Source organism: Doryrhamphus excisus, linkage group LG7 (assembly GCF_037039965.1).
Source record: "Doryrhamphus excisus strain RoL-2023G ecotype Guam linkage group LG7, RoL_Dexc_Guam_v1.1, whole genome shotgun sequence".
In the NCBI taxonomy this organism is placed as follows: Eukaryota; Metazoa; Chordata; class Actinopteri; order Syngnathiformes; family Syngnathidae; genus Doryrhamphus; species Doryrhamphus excisus.
This window is the reverse complement of record NC_136363.1, coordinates 4,344,856-4,359,716: the sequence shown is the minus strand read 5'-3', so window position 1 is coordinate 4,359,716 and position 14,861 is coordinate 4,344,856. Positions and strand designations below refer to the sequence as shown.

At 38.1% G+C, this 14,861-nt stretch overlaps 2 protein-coding genes across 4 annotated transcripts; one reads left to right on the top strand and one right to left on the bottom strand.

Moving 5' to 3' along the window:
• Nucleotides 1-1,494: 1,494 nt before the first annotated feature.
• utp23 (UTP23 small subunit processome component) lies at nucleotides 1,495-14,669 on the bottom strand. Of its 3 annotated transcripts, none has more exons than XM_078791929.1 (5): nucleotides 14,328-14,669; nucleotides 7,662-7,768; nucleotides 7,414-7,588; nucleotides 6,265-6,628; nucleotides 1,495-1,934 (listed from the first exon to the last, which is right to left on the bottom strand). In XM_078791929.1, exons 2-5 carry the CDS (start codon nucleotides 7,703-7,705, stop codon nucleotides 1,720-1,722), a joined length of 798 nt encoding a protein of 265 aa, XP_078648055.1. In that variant the 5' UTR covers nucleotides 7,706-7,768; nucleotides 14,328-14,669; the 3' UTR covers nucleotides 1,495-1,719. The 3 variants fall into 3 exon arrangements, with proteins under 3 accessions (XP_078648055.1, XP_078648053.1, XP_078648054.1); XM_078791928.1 differs by lacking the exon at nucleotides 14,328-14,669 and adding an exon at nucleotides 3,208-3,331 and having other exon boundaries at nucleotides 1,801-1,934; nucleotides 7,662-8,070; XM_078791927.1 differs by lacking the exon at nucleotides 14,328-14,669 and having other exon boundaries at nucleotides 7,662-8,070.
• Nucleotides 8,438-14,787, top strand: rnf5 (ring finger protein 5). The gene is made up of 6 exons (XM_058047571.2): nucleotides 8,438-8,791; nucleotides 12,155-12,173; nucleotides 12,283-12,395; nucleotides 12,501-12,558; nucleotides 13,906-14,017; nucleotides 14,337-14,787. Exons 1-6 carry the CDS (start codon nucleotides 8,589-8,591, stop codon nucleotides 14,453-14,455), a joined length of 624 nt encoding a protein of 207 aa, XP_057903554.2. The 5' UTR covers nucleotides 8,438-8,588; the 3' UTR covers nucleotides 14,456-14,787.
• The last annotated feature ends 74 nt before the right edge of the window (nucleotides 14,788-14,861 follow it).

Sequence of the window (14,861 nt, the reverse complement as noted above, 5' to 3'; positions counted from 1 at the left end):
AATATACATTTTGTATGGCATAAAGTATTGGGACACTACACCAAATTCTATTTTTCCTGAAATATCAGTAATATTTATGACCCGGTATTACGGCCGCATTGAACAAAATATACATATATTTCAGAGATTTTAAGACTCCGAGTCATAAATTTACAAGAAAAAGGTTGTAATATTATGACAGTATATTTACGAGAAAAAAAAATTACAAAAAAAATAAAATTTATAAAAAAAATAGTCATAAAATTATGTGAATAAAGTTGTAAATTTACAAGAAAAAAAGTCTTTAATTTACAAAAAAATGTGGTGCTATTACAAGAATTTAAATTTATGAAAATAGTCATAAATTTAAAGTCGGAATTTCCGAGAACATAGGCGCAAATTCACAAAAAAGACAATTTACGAAAATAAAATTGTAAATGTATGTAATTGTCTTGAATTTATGAGAAAAAAAAATTAATATTATGAGAATAAAAACTGTAAATTTACAAGAACAAAGTCATAAATGTAAAAGAAAAAAGTTGTAATATTATGAGAATAAAAAATGTAAATTTACAAGAACAAAGTCATAAATGTAAGAGAAAAAATGTTGTAATATTATGAGAATAAAAAATGTACATTTACAAGAACAAAGTAAAAAATGTAAGAGAAGAAAGTTGTAATATTATGTGAATAAAAATGTAAATTTACAAGAACAAAGTCATAAATGTAAGAGAAAAAAGTTGTAATATTATGAAAATAAAAAATTTAAATTTACAAGAACAAAGTCATAAATGTAAGAGAAAAAAGTTGTAATATTATGAAAATAAAAAATGTAAATTTACAAGAACAAAGTCATAAATGTACAAGAAAGTCTTACAATTACGAGAAAAAAGACATAACAATAAAGTCAAATATATATTTTAAAAAATCACAATTACAAGAATGTCATAACTTTTTGAGAATAGTCATAAATTCATGAGAATATAGTCAGAATATTATGAGTATAACATTGTAAATTTACGAAAAAAAAGTCATAAATCTATGAGATAAAGTCTTAAATTTCAGAGAAAAAAGTCATCATATTATGAGAATAAAGTTGTAAATTTACGAGAATAAATTCACACATTTATGAAATCAAAGTCTGAAATTTACAATTTATGTGAATAAAATCTCAAATTTATTTAATGTTTTCAATTTAAAAAAAATATATATATATATATGTATATATATTATGAGAGTAAAGTTGTAAATTTACAAGAAAACATTTACAAAAAAGTCATGAATTTACGACAATAAAGTCAAAATATTACGTGAGACTGTTTTGTCTTAATGCTATTAGCCAAGTTGCATACGCTGTAAATGTTTACTGCATGCTGAATGTTCGCTGACCTTAAAGGACTTTTACGGCGTACATGATGGGGTCAGAGCCGCCACTGGACAGTAAAGTCATAAATCATTGCCATAATGCAATATGTAAAAAAAAACAAACAAATGTGAATCCATGTTTAGAACATAGCTTTATTTAAAGTAGTAAACAAACCTTTTCCAGTGTAATGGTACAGCTGCTGCCTATTATTAAGGCAGGTTGTGTTAGTTGAATTCCAGCCTCTAATATTTATTTTATTATGTATTAAAATGATATTTTGCATTGTTATGATTCATATATTGTCCCAATTTGCAACGTGCATGCATTGCCAAGCTTGTACAGTAAAAATATACATACAATACAATCTATTTTATTTATGGGTGTAAGTGCAATTCATCATGCAAACATACCCTGCTTACTTTATGGGTAACTGTCCATTTTTTAAAAAAATAATATTTTATCATCCTTATGGCTGATAATCTCCGAATTCCTCCACGCCTCCGTAACTCTCCCTTCTTAGTCTTTGGATCTCGGTGTTGAGTCCCAGGAGGGTTTGGGCCAGCTGCAGGTCCTGGGAGCGCATCTCCAACTGTATAACAAGAAAGACAACTCCATTATCTAATAATCATAATAATAATAGTAGTTTACATATTTCAGCATGCAGCTGTATTATAATACTCATTTCTATGTATTCATTGTAGTTTGCAAATCGGGAAAACTGTATAACTGTAGTATAACTTCTAACATAAGCATTTATATTTCACATACTATCGTATAATATTTGAAAGCAGTAGACACTTATTGTGATGAACTGAAGAAATCTGATTGGACCAAAAAAAAAATAAAAAATAAACCTTTCCAAAAGCTCAGACTCTAACCAAAACACTCATCCATTCATGTGAACCAACTTCATCTGTACCAGGAAGCAAAATATGTCAACACAAAACAGTGTTATAATTATCAACACAAACACCACCTGCATGTTTTGCCATGAGTTATTTTTTTAATTCAATAGTCTCAACGTCTGAAATCAAAATAACCCAAAATGGAGCCAAAGGAAGTCGCAGGTGGCAGCATTTTGATAAATAAGGTGAGAAACACACATTAATTCAAGAAATAACTCATAGCAAAACAAGAAGGTGGTGTCTTTATTAACGGTCACATTAAAGTAACCTTTAAATGTTCACTTATGCCTTTCTTCATCTGTACCAGGAAGCAAAATATGTCAACACAAAACAGTGTTATAATTATCAACACGGACACCACCTGCATGTTTTGCCAGGAGTTATTTTTTTAATTCAATAGTCTTGACGTCTTAAGTCAAAATAACCCAAAATGGAGCCAAAGGAAGTCGCAGCATTTTGATAAATAAGGTGAGAAACACTCATTAATTCAAGAAAGAACTCATAGCAAAACAAGAAGGTGGTGTCTTTATTAACGATCACATTAAAGTAACCTTTAAATGTTCACTTATGCCTTTCTTCATCTGTACCAGGAACCAAAATATGTCAACACAAAACAGTGTTATAATTATCAACACGGACACCACCTGCATGTTTTGCCATGAGTTATTTTTTTAATTCAATAGTCTCGACGTCTCAAGTCATAATAACCCAAAATGGAGCCAAAGGAAGTCGCAGATGGAGGTGAGAAACACTCAGTAATTCAAGAAAGAACTCATAGCAAAACAAGAAGGTGGTGTTTTTAACGGTCACATTAAAGTAACCTTTAAATGTTGTGTATAACTGTAGTATAACTTCTAACACAAGCATTTATATTTCACATACTATAGTATAATATTTGAAAGCAGACAATACTGTATATAAGAAGATGTGTAGAAGATATAATAAAAATAAACGTACCAACTCCGACCTAAGCCAGGTTATGGCTCCATCTATCTGCGCCCTCCTCAGCTCCTCGTTGGCTTGATAGTTCCTGCCGATGCTGAGCGGCCTGACCGAAGGCTCAGCTTCTCCTCCGCTGGCCCTGAAGGCATCAATCAGTTTGTTCTTCACGTTCTCCAGAACCATCGTGGACAGAGTGTCTTCAGTGTAGCTGTCACGGTCCATGCCGGGTCGCTGCCCCCTCATGTGTTGGAATTTTGAATCAAGTGGATCTTCTCGGACCTGGTGCCGGACTCGCCGGCGGTTATCGAGAAATGCAGCTGCAAACTCTTTGCTCTGCTGCCTTGTTTTGTCATTGTTACTATGGAGAAACACACCACCTCCCCTGGGTAGCCCCCTTAATAAGAATGGTGGAAGATCTTGGACAAAGACTATTGTTGCTTCCAATAAGAAATGAAAAGACCCCCCCCCCTCCTCTTTTCATCCCATCCTAACCTAAGCCACCACACCCTCCCCCTCTCATTCATTCAGTGCCACCCCCCTACAACTCAACTGTGAGAAATGTGTTGCTCCCTTTTTTGGTTTGCCTGATGTACGCCGCACACAAAGTCCATCAAAGCCCACATGGACCTAAATAAGACCTGCTTGTCAAGCTTAGGAGACGGACAGGTTGTGCAAGGAGGGAGACACTGCTTCAGTGTTAGTCCACTCCCGAGCACAAAAGAACCGTCCTACGGTGAAATACAAGCAGGGTCTTTGTGTCCCGAGTTAAGTCCGTTCCCATTGGGCCACGTGGGATGGTTTCTGGCAGCTGGGAGTAGTTTCTCCTGACGTTTTGTATAGACACGAGACGGGGGTCTAACTTATGTGACTTAAGTGGCTCGAGCCTTTTCCTGGAGGTGATTCATCCCTCTTGACTGGAACAATATTAGAGGGTACAGTAACAAACATGAAATTTCTGGTAAATTTACGGTAAACTTCAATAAAAAGCTCATTTACAACTTCACTTTAGACCAGAAGCTAACCTTTTAACACCGCCTGACCACACTGCTATGGTAACTGCTACACAACGCTTGCAGGGTTACAAATATACACTGAAACCTTGGTTAACGTCAGTTCAGACTCTAACCAAAATACTCATCCAATCATGGGTAACTACTACACAACGCTTGCAGGGTTTCCCCATATACACTGAAACCTTGGTTAGCGTCAGCTCAGACTCTAACCAAAACACTCATCCATTCATGGGTAACTACTACACAACGTTTGCAGGGTTTCAAATATACACTGAAACCTTGGTTAGCGTCAGCTCAGACTCTAACCAAAACACTCATCCATTCATGGGTAACTACTCCACAACGCTTGCAGGGTTTCCCATATACACTGAAACCTTGGGTAACTACTACACAAGGCTTGCAGGGTTTCCCCATAAACACTGAAACCTTGGTTAGCGTCAGCTCAGACTCTAACCAAAACACTCATCCATTCATGGGTAACTACTACACAACGTTTGCAGGGTTTCAAATATACACTGAAACCTTGGTTAGCGTCAGCTCAGACTCTAACCAAAACACTCATCCATTCATGGGTAACTACGACTACACAACGCTTTCAGAGTTTCAAATATACACTGAAACCTTGGTTAACGTCAGGTCAGACTCTAACCAAAACACTCATCCATTCATGGGTAACTACGACTACACAACGCTTTCAGAGTTTCAAATGTACACTGAAACCTTGGTTAACGTCAGGTCAGACTCTAACCAAAACACTCATCCATTCATGGGTAACTACGACTACACAACGCTTTCAGAGTTTCAAATATACACTGAAACCTTGGTTAACGTCAGGTCAGACTCTAACCAAAACACTCATCCATTCATGGGTAACTACTACACAGCGCTTGCAGGGTTTCCCCATATACACTGAAACCTTGGTGAACGTCAGCTCAGACTCTATTGAATTCAAGAAATAACTCATGGCAAAACATGCAGGTGGTGTCTGTGTTGATAATTATAACACTGTTTTGTGTTGATATATTTTGCTTCCTGGTACAGATAAAGTTGGTTGAGTGTTTTGGTTAGAGTCTGAGCTTTTGGAAAGGTTTTTTTTTTTGGTCCAATCAGATTTCTTCAGTTCATCACAATAAGGGTCTACTACAGTAGCAATAGTAATAGTAGTAACAGAAGCACAGAACACTGTATTTTAGTAGAAGTAGTAATGGCAGTAGTAGTAATAGAAGCCCAGGTCACAGCACTATAAATAGAATAGCTAACAGTAGTAGTAGTAGTAGTAGTAGATGCTTATTGTGATGAAATGAAGAAATCTGATTGGACAAAAAAAAACTAACAATCTCCAACAGCATTACAGCCAAGAGCCATGAAGATAATAGAATGTTTGGAATAAAATGGAATAGGAATTGAAATAAAAATTTCCAGTAAAAGACTAGAATCTAAGTGTAAATGTAGGTCTGCTGACTGTACATCACTGTCACATTTTATCCACTCTGCTGCCCTCTTGTGGTACCTCCTGGTTTAACTGCATTTTTTTCAAGTTAAGCCAGATAAACTTAATACGGCAACAAAGCAAACTAGTAAAGTAATTCATCCTAAAAGAGGATTTCAGTCAGAATTTTAATAACATTATAATTAAAAATCATAGCACTGCAAAGAAAGTGAATATATTTTTATATTCACTTAACAATTCCAACACATCAAGTGGAACACATTCTTAATGTTTTTATTTTAGTTTTTATATACTAACAAATACTACATGTTTTTGTTCATGGTAAATGTATTCCTTATTTTAAAAGAATACAACGAGAAATGTTTGTGTTCAATACCCCAAATTAGGTGAGATAAAAAGTTTTAAAAAGGCAATAAAAGAAGTAAATATGTGATATGTTGATTTTAATGTTGGATGTGATAGCCTAGCAACAGTGTATAAAGAGACAACGTTGGGTTCACATTGATGATGTATAGGAATTGAATATATTGTCTGTTGCCATGGAAACAAACACCTTTCCAACACTTGACTTATATTAATGACGATTTTACGGCACACAAACAATATTACCTCCATCAGTCCTTCGCTTCTTGTGTCGGCTCCGACTTTTCTTCTGACCCGGTTCGCTTTTTTGAAGCGGCGGCGTCGGCATGCCTTTCTTCTTCTTCTTCTTCAGGCAGCTCAAAGGGTTCGGGTTGTGCGGTTTCCTCTTCCTCTTTATCCCCCGTCTCGCCTTCTGCGCCACGATGCCTTGCTCCTCCTTCATGCTGCGGAGGCTCTGTTGCTGGCTCGGGGTCACAAGTTCCCCCAGCTGGACGGCCTGGACGTGCTCGAGCGACGGCTGGCTGGGTTTGTCCAGCACGATGGTGTTGAGGATGATGTAGAGTAGAGGAACGCCTGGGATCTTTTTAAGGCTGGTTGTTAGCGTGTGGTCCTGCGGAATAAATCACTCATGTTCAAATTAATCATGACTAATCGCCACTTATGTCTAAAATATGACAATTTATACTGTATTTTATTGACGATAACACACATCTCAAATTTCTATTTAGCTAACTAACTAGTCTCTTTAATAGTAGCAGAACATTTGAATCACACTAAGCGTATCATTATGAGAAATAGAAGATTGCATTCAAAGACATCACGTAACTTAAGTTGAAGTCACATGTTTTGAGTGTATTTTCTGGGATTTCCAAGCATGCTTGAATGCAGCACACTGTACTTCCTCATTAAAGTTACAAAGCGATTGATAAGAATATGCACTTACTGTTTTTCTTCGTCTTAGACCGCATACATGCATAATAAAGACCTTGATGTGATGTTCAGAGTGTCCCTGAATGCATCTTGCGGCGGTCACTCCCGAGGCTGAACATACTAGCGACTTGTTTGTGACTTGGAGATACATATATGTATACATGGTGTTGATGTGCAAGTTAGAATAAAGTTATATGGTATGCCATGATGCGTATGCAGTAATTACACAAAAAAATTTAATTCAATAAATTTTGTTTATGGTGGCGCAGTGGAGCAGTGGAATCTGTCCAAGCATGCTAGAAACCTTCCATTTTCTATGCCACTTATCCTCACTATGGTGACAGGGGGTATGCTGGAGCCTATTCCAGCTGACTTATAAAAATGTTAAATATGCATCCTTTGACTTTTCAGGCACCCCTGTCCAAAACACTATGTATATATTGTGTAAATTGTGTGTGTTTTTACCTGTGTGGCAATAAAGTAGTGATGTGGGTTTGTGTCCTCCAGCATGGACAGCAGACACTGAGAAGCAGATACAGGGTTCTTGAAATGTGCACATTTCCTCACTTGATACCGCTGCAGGATAATTTTTGCGCCATAAAGTTCCTTCCCGAGTGTTTCCAGTTCTTTGAGAGCACAGCTGAAAAGTAGTTAAAAATCATGTTAGTGTACTGGTATGACTTATCGTTGAGATGAAGTGTACTTGTACTTACTTTGTGGTGCAGAGCTGCACTTCCCCCATAAAATACTTGGGCATTTGCTCCTTGATCTGGATCTTGTTTTTCAACGCAGCTTGACAAAAAGTTCCGTCAATGAGAATCTGAAAAGGCTCCCTGAAGTTAAAATTATATTTGTAAAATGATAACGTTTTCTTGACTTGCTTCTGTCGCTTGATTTTCATGGTCAGCTGTTTTGAGTACACGCGATATTTATACTTAATGAATTATAAGCATAGAAATATATTATTTCAATATGGTAGTAGTAGTTTTGAAAGTTTGTAAAGATTCGATTAGATTAAAGTGCCTCTTCGACACGTTTCGATATATTTACATTAGCGTTTTGCTCTCCTACACATGTGTGTCCGTCTTTTGCAAAGACTCCGTTGGGAAACAAAGCGCAAGTAAAGTGTTCCGGGGGCGATATGTTGACTTACTGTAATACTTTGCGATAAAGCTAACTCAGGCTAGCTCCTTAGTTTGTGAAGCTTCCATATCAAAATATCGCTTTTTATGCTTTTTGTGTGACTCCTAAAGGCTTTTTTTCAAGCGTTCATGTCGTTTTCAATTTAAAAAATGAAAATATTAACCTTGAAATATGAAAATATAAACCTAATATTTTGCACAAAAAATAAACGATATATTATTGCTGAAAATTTTGAAAACCCACCTGTAAAATATTTATGTAATTGTATAATATATTAGTATATACATTTTGCCTTTTCTATTTATGATTTGAAGCATCCGGCGGTTTGTTTTCCCGGAAACTGAAATGTATTTTCCGGAAGTACGTCATACACACAGCTTTAGTTTAGTGACAGGGAGCGTACTCGTCGCTTGTGATTCACAGCTAACGTTAGCCCTGATCGGGCCCTTGTGTGACAGGCTTGGTGCGTGAACCTTTCACTCTACCAATCACGTACTATGGCGGCCGCGGATCCCCGGTCCTCGAGTGACGGCGGACCGGCCAGCAGAGGAGGGTTCACGGGCGGGGAGAACAGTAAAGATCACGATGGAACCGGTGGCGGCAACGGAGGAAGCGAACGGGACCGAGCCACCTTCGAGTGCAACATTTGTTTGGACACTGCTAGGGACGCCGTCATCAGTATGTGCGGCCACTTGTTCTGGTATGGACAGCGAAGGGCTTTGCATTTTTTTTTAATATGTTCTATTCTTATCTAATATTGTTAGGCTGACGTCTACGAGGCCTTTATTTACTTTCGTTTTGGGCAGGTTTTAAAAGTACCGTGATGTTACGCCCATCTGAGTCGACCTTACAGTATACTTCTAGCATTGCTAACATGGGTGGGTGTTCCTCTTAACAAACCAAATGGCCTACATTGGGTCAGGTAGACCTCTTTACTTATCTTTTGCACTAACAATTCCACTCTTTTGACCTTATCAGAAATTGGTGTAAAGTTTGGTGTGTGTCACTTACTGGCTGACTTCTTTCCCAGTGACACATTAACCTGCAGCTTTAAAGAGCCACCCACTTACAGTACAAGTGTGTTTTGTGCTAGTGTATTATCAACGTAATGGTGTATTGTGCATGGAATTAACATGCATAATACAGCAGGTGTCTCCCTCGTCATAAACTTCAGCTTTACAGATGCCATCATACTGGTGGTAATGTGTGAACCTGGCTACTAATTAGAGTGGAGCCCACTATTAATGATTATACATATGTTGTGTTTTCAGATGTCATCCAATAGCTTCCAGCAGGGGTGTCCAAATATAAACATGGAACCTAGCAAAAGAAAGATTAGATTCCTGTCTTTCATTAGGAAAAAAAAGTGTTTCTACCTTTTTCCGTTCAGGAGTCAGCAACAGAATATAGATAAGTTTCAGGGAAATACCAGTTCCCAACTGTTTGTGTGAACAGATACATTTCAAACTTAACTTTCACTTGTTTTTTCCACTTTCGGCCATCTCTGTGTGGAGTTTGCATGTTCTCCCCGTGCATGCGTGGGTTTTCTCCGGGTACTCCGGTTTCCTCCCACATTCCAAAAACATGCTAGGTTAATTAGCGACTCCAAATTGTCCATAGGTATGAATGTGAGTGTGAATGGTTGTTTGTCTATATGTGCCCTGTGATTGGCTGGCCACCAGTCCAGGGTGTACCCCGCCTTTCGCCTGAAGACAGCTGGGATAGGCTCCAGCATATCCCTGTGAGACTAGTAATTTTACAGCAAAAACTAAATATTAAAAGAAGGAATCCAATAAAATAGTCATTTTAGTAGAATAAAGTTGAAATACTAAAGTCAAAGTCTTTTGAAGTCAACATTTTAATTTTTGGAACGTTAGGTTGCGGAAAACAATGCTATGAGAATATAATACAAATATTAAGTCATAATATATGGTAAAAGGCTGCATGGTGGACAGGTGGTTAGCACGCAGGCCGGACAGGTGGTTAGCACGCAGGCCTCACAGCTAGGAGACTCAAGTTCGATTCCACTCTTGGCCATCTCTGTGTGGAGTTTGCATGTTCTCCCGTGCATGCGTGGTTTTTCTCCGCGTACTCCGGTTTCCTCCCACATTCCAAAAACATGCTAGGTTAATTGAATATTGTCCATAGGTATGAATGTGAGTGTGAATGGTTGTTTGTCTATATGTGCCTTGTGATTGGCTGGCGACCAGTCCAGGGTGTACCCCGCCTCTCGCCTGAAGACAGCTGGAATAGGCTCCAGCACCCCTGCAACCCTTGTGAGGAAAAAGCCGTAGAAAATGAATGAATGAACAGCTGACAGCTGGTGAAGGAAATTAGTGCTGAGTCAGCACATTTTGCCTCTGGTGCAAAAAAAAAAAAATGCAAAAGACGTTGGGATTGGGTGTTCAGGAATGAATTAAAGACGGCTGCACTTTGGACGGACGCCACTGTCTTACAGCATTGACTTTGCATGGTCTATAATGCTTCTTAATGTATGTAATGCGTATCCGCTAATACATGCTTGGGTCTGGAAGCAGTATAGGGGATGACATTAAGAGGAATATGGCATAAGCTTGACTTCAGTGCCATGAAATTATTGCATTACCTTTCCATGCAAATGTCAGCGAGGTAACGCACATGCTGATGTAGTTTAGTTGCCATGCTTCCCTCCCCAGACTCTTCCACCGGCTTAGATGTAAAATGATGCAACAGTCCGTAAGGCAGCAAGGCCACGGTATCGTTTAACCCTGGCGCAGCTTCACAACAAAGTTTCAACCAAATCATCAGGCAAAATTCATTCATTTTCTACCGCTTATCCTAACGAGGGTCGCTAGGGGTGTTAGAGCCTATCCCAGCTGTCTTCAGGCAAGAGGCGGGCTACACCCTGGACTGGTGGCCAGTCAATCACAGGGCACATATAGACAAACAACCATTCACACTCACATTCATACCTATGGACAATTTGGAGTCGCTAATTAACCTAGTATGTTTTTGGAATGTGGGAGGAAACCGGAGTACCCGGAGAAAACCCACACATGCACGGGGAGAACATGCAAACTCCACACAGAGATGACCGAGGGTGGAATTGAACTCGGGTCTTCTAGCTGTGTGGCCTGCGCACTAACCACTTTCTATGCCGCATGTCCTCCAATGAACTGCTTTGCTCAGACACAATGCAGAATGGGAAACTTCAAAACTCATATTGGTACTTATTTGTATATTTTTAGGTACAACTTTGAAGTGTTAAGTTGCTGTGTGATGAGTTTAGTGTTTCTTGCAAGCATAAACGTGGGAGGAAACCGGAGTACCTGGAGAAAACCCACGCATGCACGGGGAGAACATGCAAACTCCACACAGAGATGGCCGAGGGTGGGATTGAACTCTGGTCTCAAAGCTGTGAGGTTCTGCGTGCCAACCACTCGCCCACCGTCCAGCCCAAAAGCAGGAAATCAACTGAAAAGAAAAGTAGACACTTTGGGATTTTCTGCAACAAACGGTTTGGTGCAGTTTGTTATGTACAATACTGTACAAAAATCGAGACCGTGTACCAAAAAAAAACAAAAGCAATTTTTGACGAAAACCAAAAGTTTGACTGAATGTATTTTGAATTATGAAAGTATTTAAGTGAGAATATTTGTTTTGGGAAATTTGTGAAAAATGCGATTATCACGTGACTGTTCAAGTGTTTTTTTTTAATGTTTGCAGACTGGATGATGAACAGTCCCATCACGTACTACAGAAGCAGGCCTTGCAGCTTTTTTGTAACGGCTCATTTTCAATCTGATTTCAAAGGCTCGTTGTACCAATGCACGCTTTGTTTAGCTTAGCTGCGTGCATATTCCAATGGAATGTTAGCAATCTGCATCACTGAAGGATTTGTGTGTAAGCTTGTCCGGATTGGTTATGTCTTTCATTCAACGGACATGCGGACATGTTTTTGATGCCGGTTGTAGTTTGGCGGTACTTGTTGAAAAACAAGGTATTTGTTGTCACGTAAATAAATAGTATTTCATGATAATGCAAACTAATCTTGGTTTTTTTTCCATCTTTTTTTTTTCTTCAGCTGGCCCTGTCTCCATCAAGTGAGTATTTGCATCACTGATGTTACACACTCGCATATCTTGACTTGGATTCATAGTTAAATAATCAATACACGATAATAGTCCTTTTAATCCTTTCCTTTCCTGTTAGTGGTTAGAGACCAGGCCCAGCAGACAACAGTGTCCTGTGTGTAAAGCTGGCATCAGCAGAGACAAAGTCATCCCACTCTATGGACGAGGGAGCTCCAGTCAAGAGGATCCCCGGTGTGTGTGTGTGTGTGTGTGTGTGTGTGTGTGTGTGTGTGTGTGTGTGTGTCGGCCTGATGGTGGTGTCATTCTTCTGAGTAACTGTTAAAAATTTGTCTTCAGGTTGAAAACTCCCCCACGGCCCCAAGGACAGAGAACGGAACCAGAAAGCAGAGGCGGCGTGAGTCCTATTTTTCTAACTACAATCTGTGGACAAACGTATTGGGACCGACAGGAAGGCGTGGCCTTACTTTTTATTGTCATTTGTGTTGATAAAACGTGCTTAAAGCTCATCCATGCTAAGCATTGCAATATACTTGAATACATAGCAAATGGAGGTAAATATATTTGACTCAATTCTATAAAAAAAATCTAATCTGTTAATAGATTATCCAAGTACTACATTTTTGTCCCTTTTTTTAAATGGCAGTCGAATCTAAAAAATGTTTACTATTCTAATTCTACAGTTGGCTCGTGTGATGAGACGAATTAAAGGCAAACATCAATAAGATAATGGCTACTAATTTTATTTACCACTAAATTAAACTAAAACATTTTTTATTAATGATTTTTTATTTACATTTTTTTATTAAATTTTTTTTTTAGTTATTTTGGTGTGTTTAGATATATTTTCTAATAAGCAGCAGGCAAAAAAACACCACTTTTTTGATGGAAAAACTAAACAAATTAAAGTTTTTTTTAATTTTTTAACAATGAGGTTGGGGGAAAAATATAATGGGAATACAGACAAGACAAATTAAAGGCAAACATAAATAAGATGATGGCTATTAATTTTTCAAATTTAAGTAGCAATTTTATTTACCACTAAATTAAATTAAAAAAAAATTTAATTCATGATTTTTTTTAATTTACATTTTTTCCACGTTATTTTTGGTGTTATATATATTTTCTAATAAGAAGCAGGCTAAATAAAAGCCACTTTTTTGATGGAAAAACTAAACAAATTTAAATTGTCATTTTTTACAATGAGGTTGGGGGGAAAATTATAATATAATAGGAATAAAGTACTAATACAGTACAAAAAGAATAGTTTGTTTGTATTTAAAGGGGACCTATCATGCTTTTTCCACTTTTCTGACCCATAAATGTAGTTAGAATGTTGTATTCTCATGTCAAACGATGCCAAAGTTTCAGATAATGGGGTTTGCACATTTGGAAATGAAGTTTGGATTGGCTCTGAATGCTCGGTTTCAGAGAGCGGGCGTGCCTGGAGAGGGTGGAATAAATTAAAACAGACCATTTTTCAAGGAAATCCAGCTGAAATAAGTGCAGATTCTGGAAGATCTGGAAAGCTTTCTGTGCTGGTTATTGTGTGTAGCTGCTCTATAGGAGTCCACAACTCAATACAAACAGCTGAAAATGAGCATAATGGGTTCCCCTTTAAGAAGAAAGTTGAAATAGTTTGCAAACGGTAAAGTTGATACTTATATGCTTTTTCCGACTGTAGCAATGCTAAAATGCTAAGATGCAGTTTATTATTTCATCTAAACATCGTCCCTGCTTCCAGATGTTCCAGGGCTTCAGCGACACTGGTTTCCACATGTCGTTTGGCATCGGCGCGTTCCCCTTCAGCTTTTTCACGACCGTCTTCAACACCAACGACCCCTTTCACCGCGCAGGTACGCCTCTTATAGTAACACATCTGACCCCCAGTGACCAATGTAGAGTACTACATATCATCACAACACCTTCTGAATATCTTGTTTTTATATTTTTTTTTTACTTTATTTTAGTTTAATTTAGTTTCATAAATAAGCAACATTTGCTTAAATATAATTTTTTTCCCTAATAATAGGCTGCATCCAACCACATATATTTTTGAAAAACAGGAAGCTGAAGTGCCTCTGAGCATCTACACTGGGTTGAGTCGACTGCTAGTTTGAGACCCCCTGCTGTAAATGTAAACATTTTCTTAACTGTCATACTCACTCTTAACAGACCAGTACGCAGGTGATCCCCAAGGCAACGGCAACCTCAACAACGGAAATTACAATTGGCAGGATTCCCTCTTCCTGTTTGTCGCCATTTTCTTCTTCTTCTGGCTGCTGAGCGTGTGATGACAAAGAGGATGGGCCGGTGAAGGGAAAGCAAAGTCGGAGTCCTGGCTGGGAAGGCAATGGGGGGAAATTTAAAAAAACACACAAAACACTTTTAATTAGAGCCGCAGATACACACTCATGTTTGTCCTATAAGGTACTAACATGGGTGGTTTATTTATTTCCAGAAATGATCATACTCTGTGAGAAGGGACTAACCTGTAATGAAGAGACGGTATTATGTTGTCCGGGCGGGGGCTCATCCTGGTTGTGGGAATTTAAAACAGTAAAGCAGAATAACACCATAGCGACTGTTTTCTTGGACCAAAAAAAAAACAAAAAACAACAAAACATTGAATTAGTGTGTTCACCCTTAAGAAAAGTGAAAGTACTATTTGTCTTAACAACTGCCAGTGCACTGTGAGTT

Excerpts from the sequence above, each read along its gene's own strand:
- utp23 (XM_078791927.1), bottom strand. The coding sequence starts at position 7,849 with ATGAAAATCAAGCGACAGAAGCAAGTCAAGAAAACGTTATCATTTTAC. Across the intron at positions 6,629-7,413 it reads ACTACTTTATTGCCACACAG|GACCACACGCTAACAACCAG; the intron begins GTAAAAACACAC and ends TTTATTCCGCAG. Across the intron at positions 1,935-6,264 it reads GAAGCGAAGGACTGATGGAG|TTGGAGATGCGCTCCCAGGA; the intron begins GTAATATTGTTT and ends CTTGTTATACAG.
- rnf5 (XM_058047571.2), top strand. The coding sequence starts at position 8,589 with ATGGCGGCCGCGGATCCCCGGTCCTCGAGTGACGGCGGACCGGCCAGC. Across the intron at positions 12,396-12,500 it reads TCCAGTCAAGAGGATCCCCG|GTTGAAAACTCCCCCACGGC; the intron begins GTGTGTGTGTGT and ends ATTTGTCTTCAG. Across the intron at positions 14,018-14,336 it reads CGACCCCTTTCACCGCGCAG|ACCAGTACGCAGGTGATCCC; the intron begins GTACGCCTCTTA and ends CACTCTTAACAG.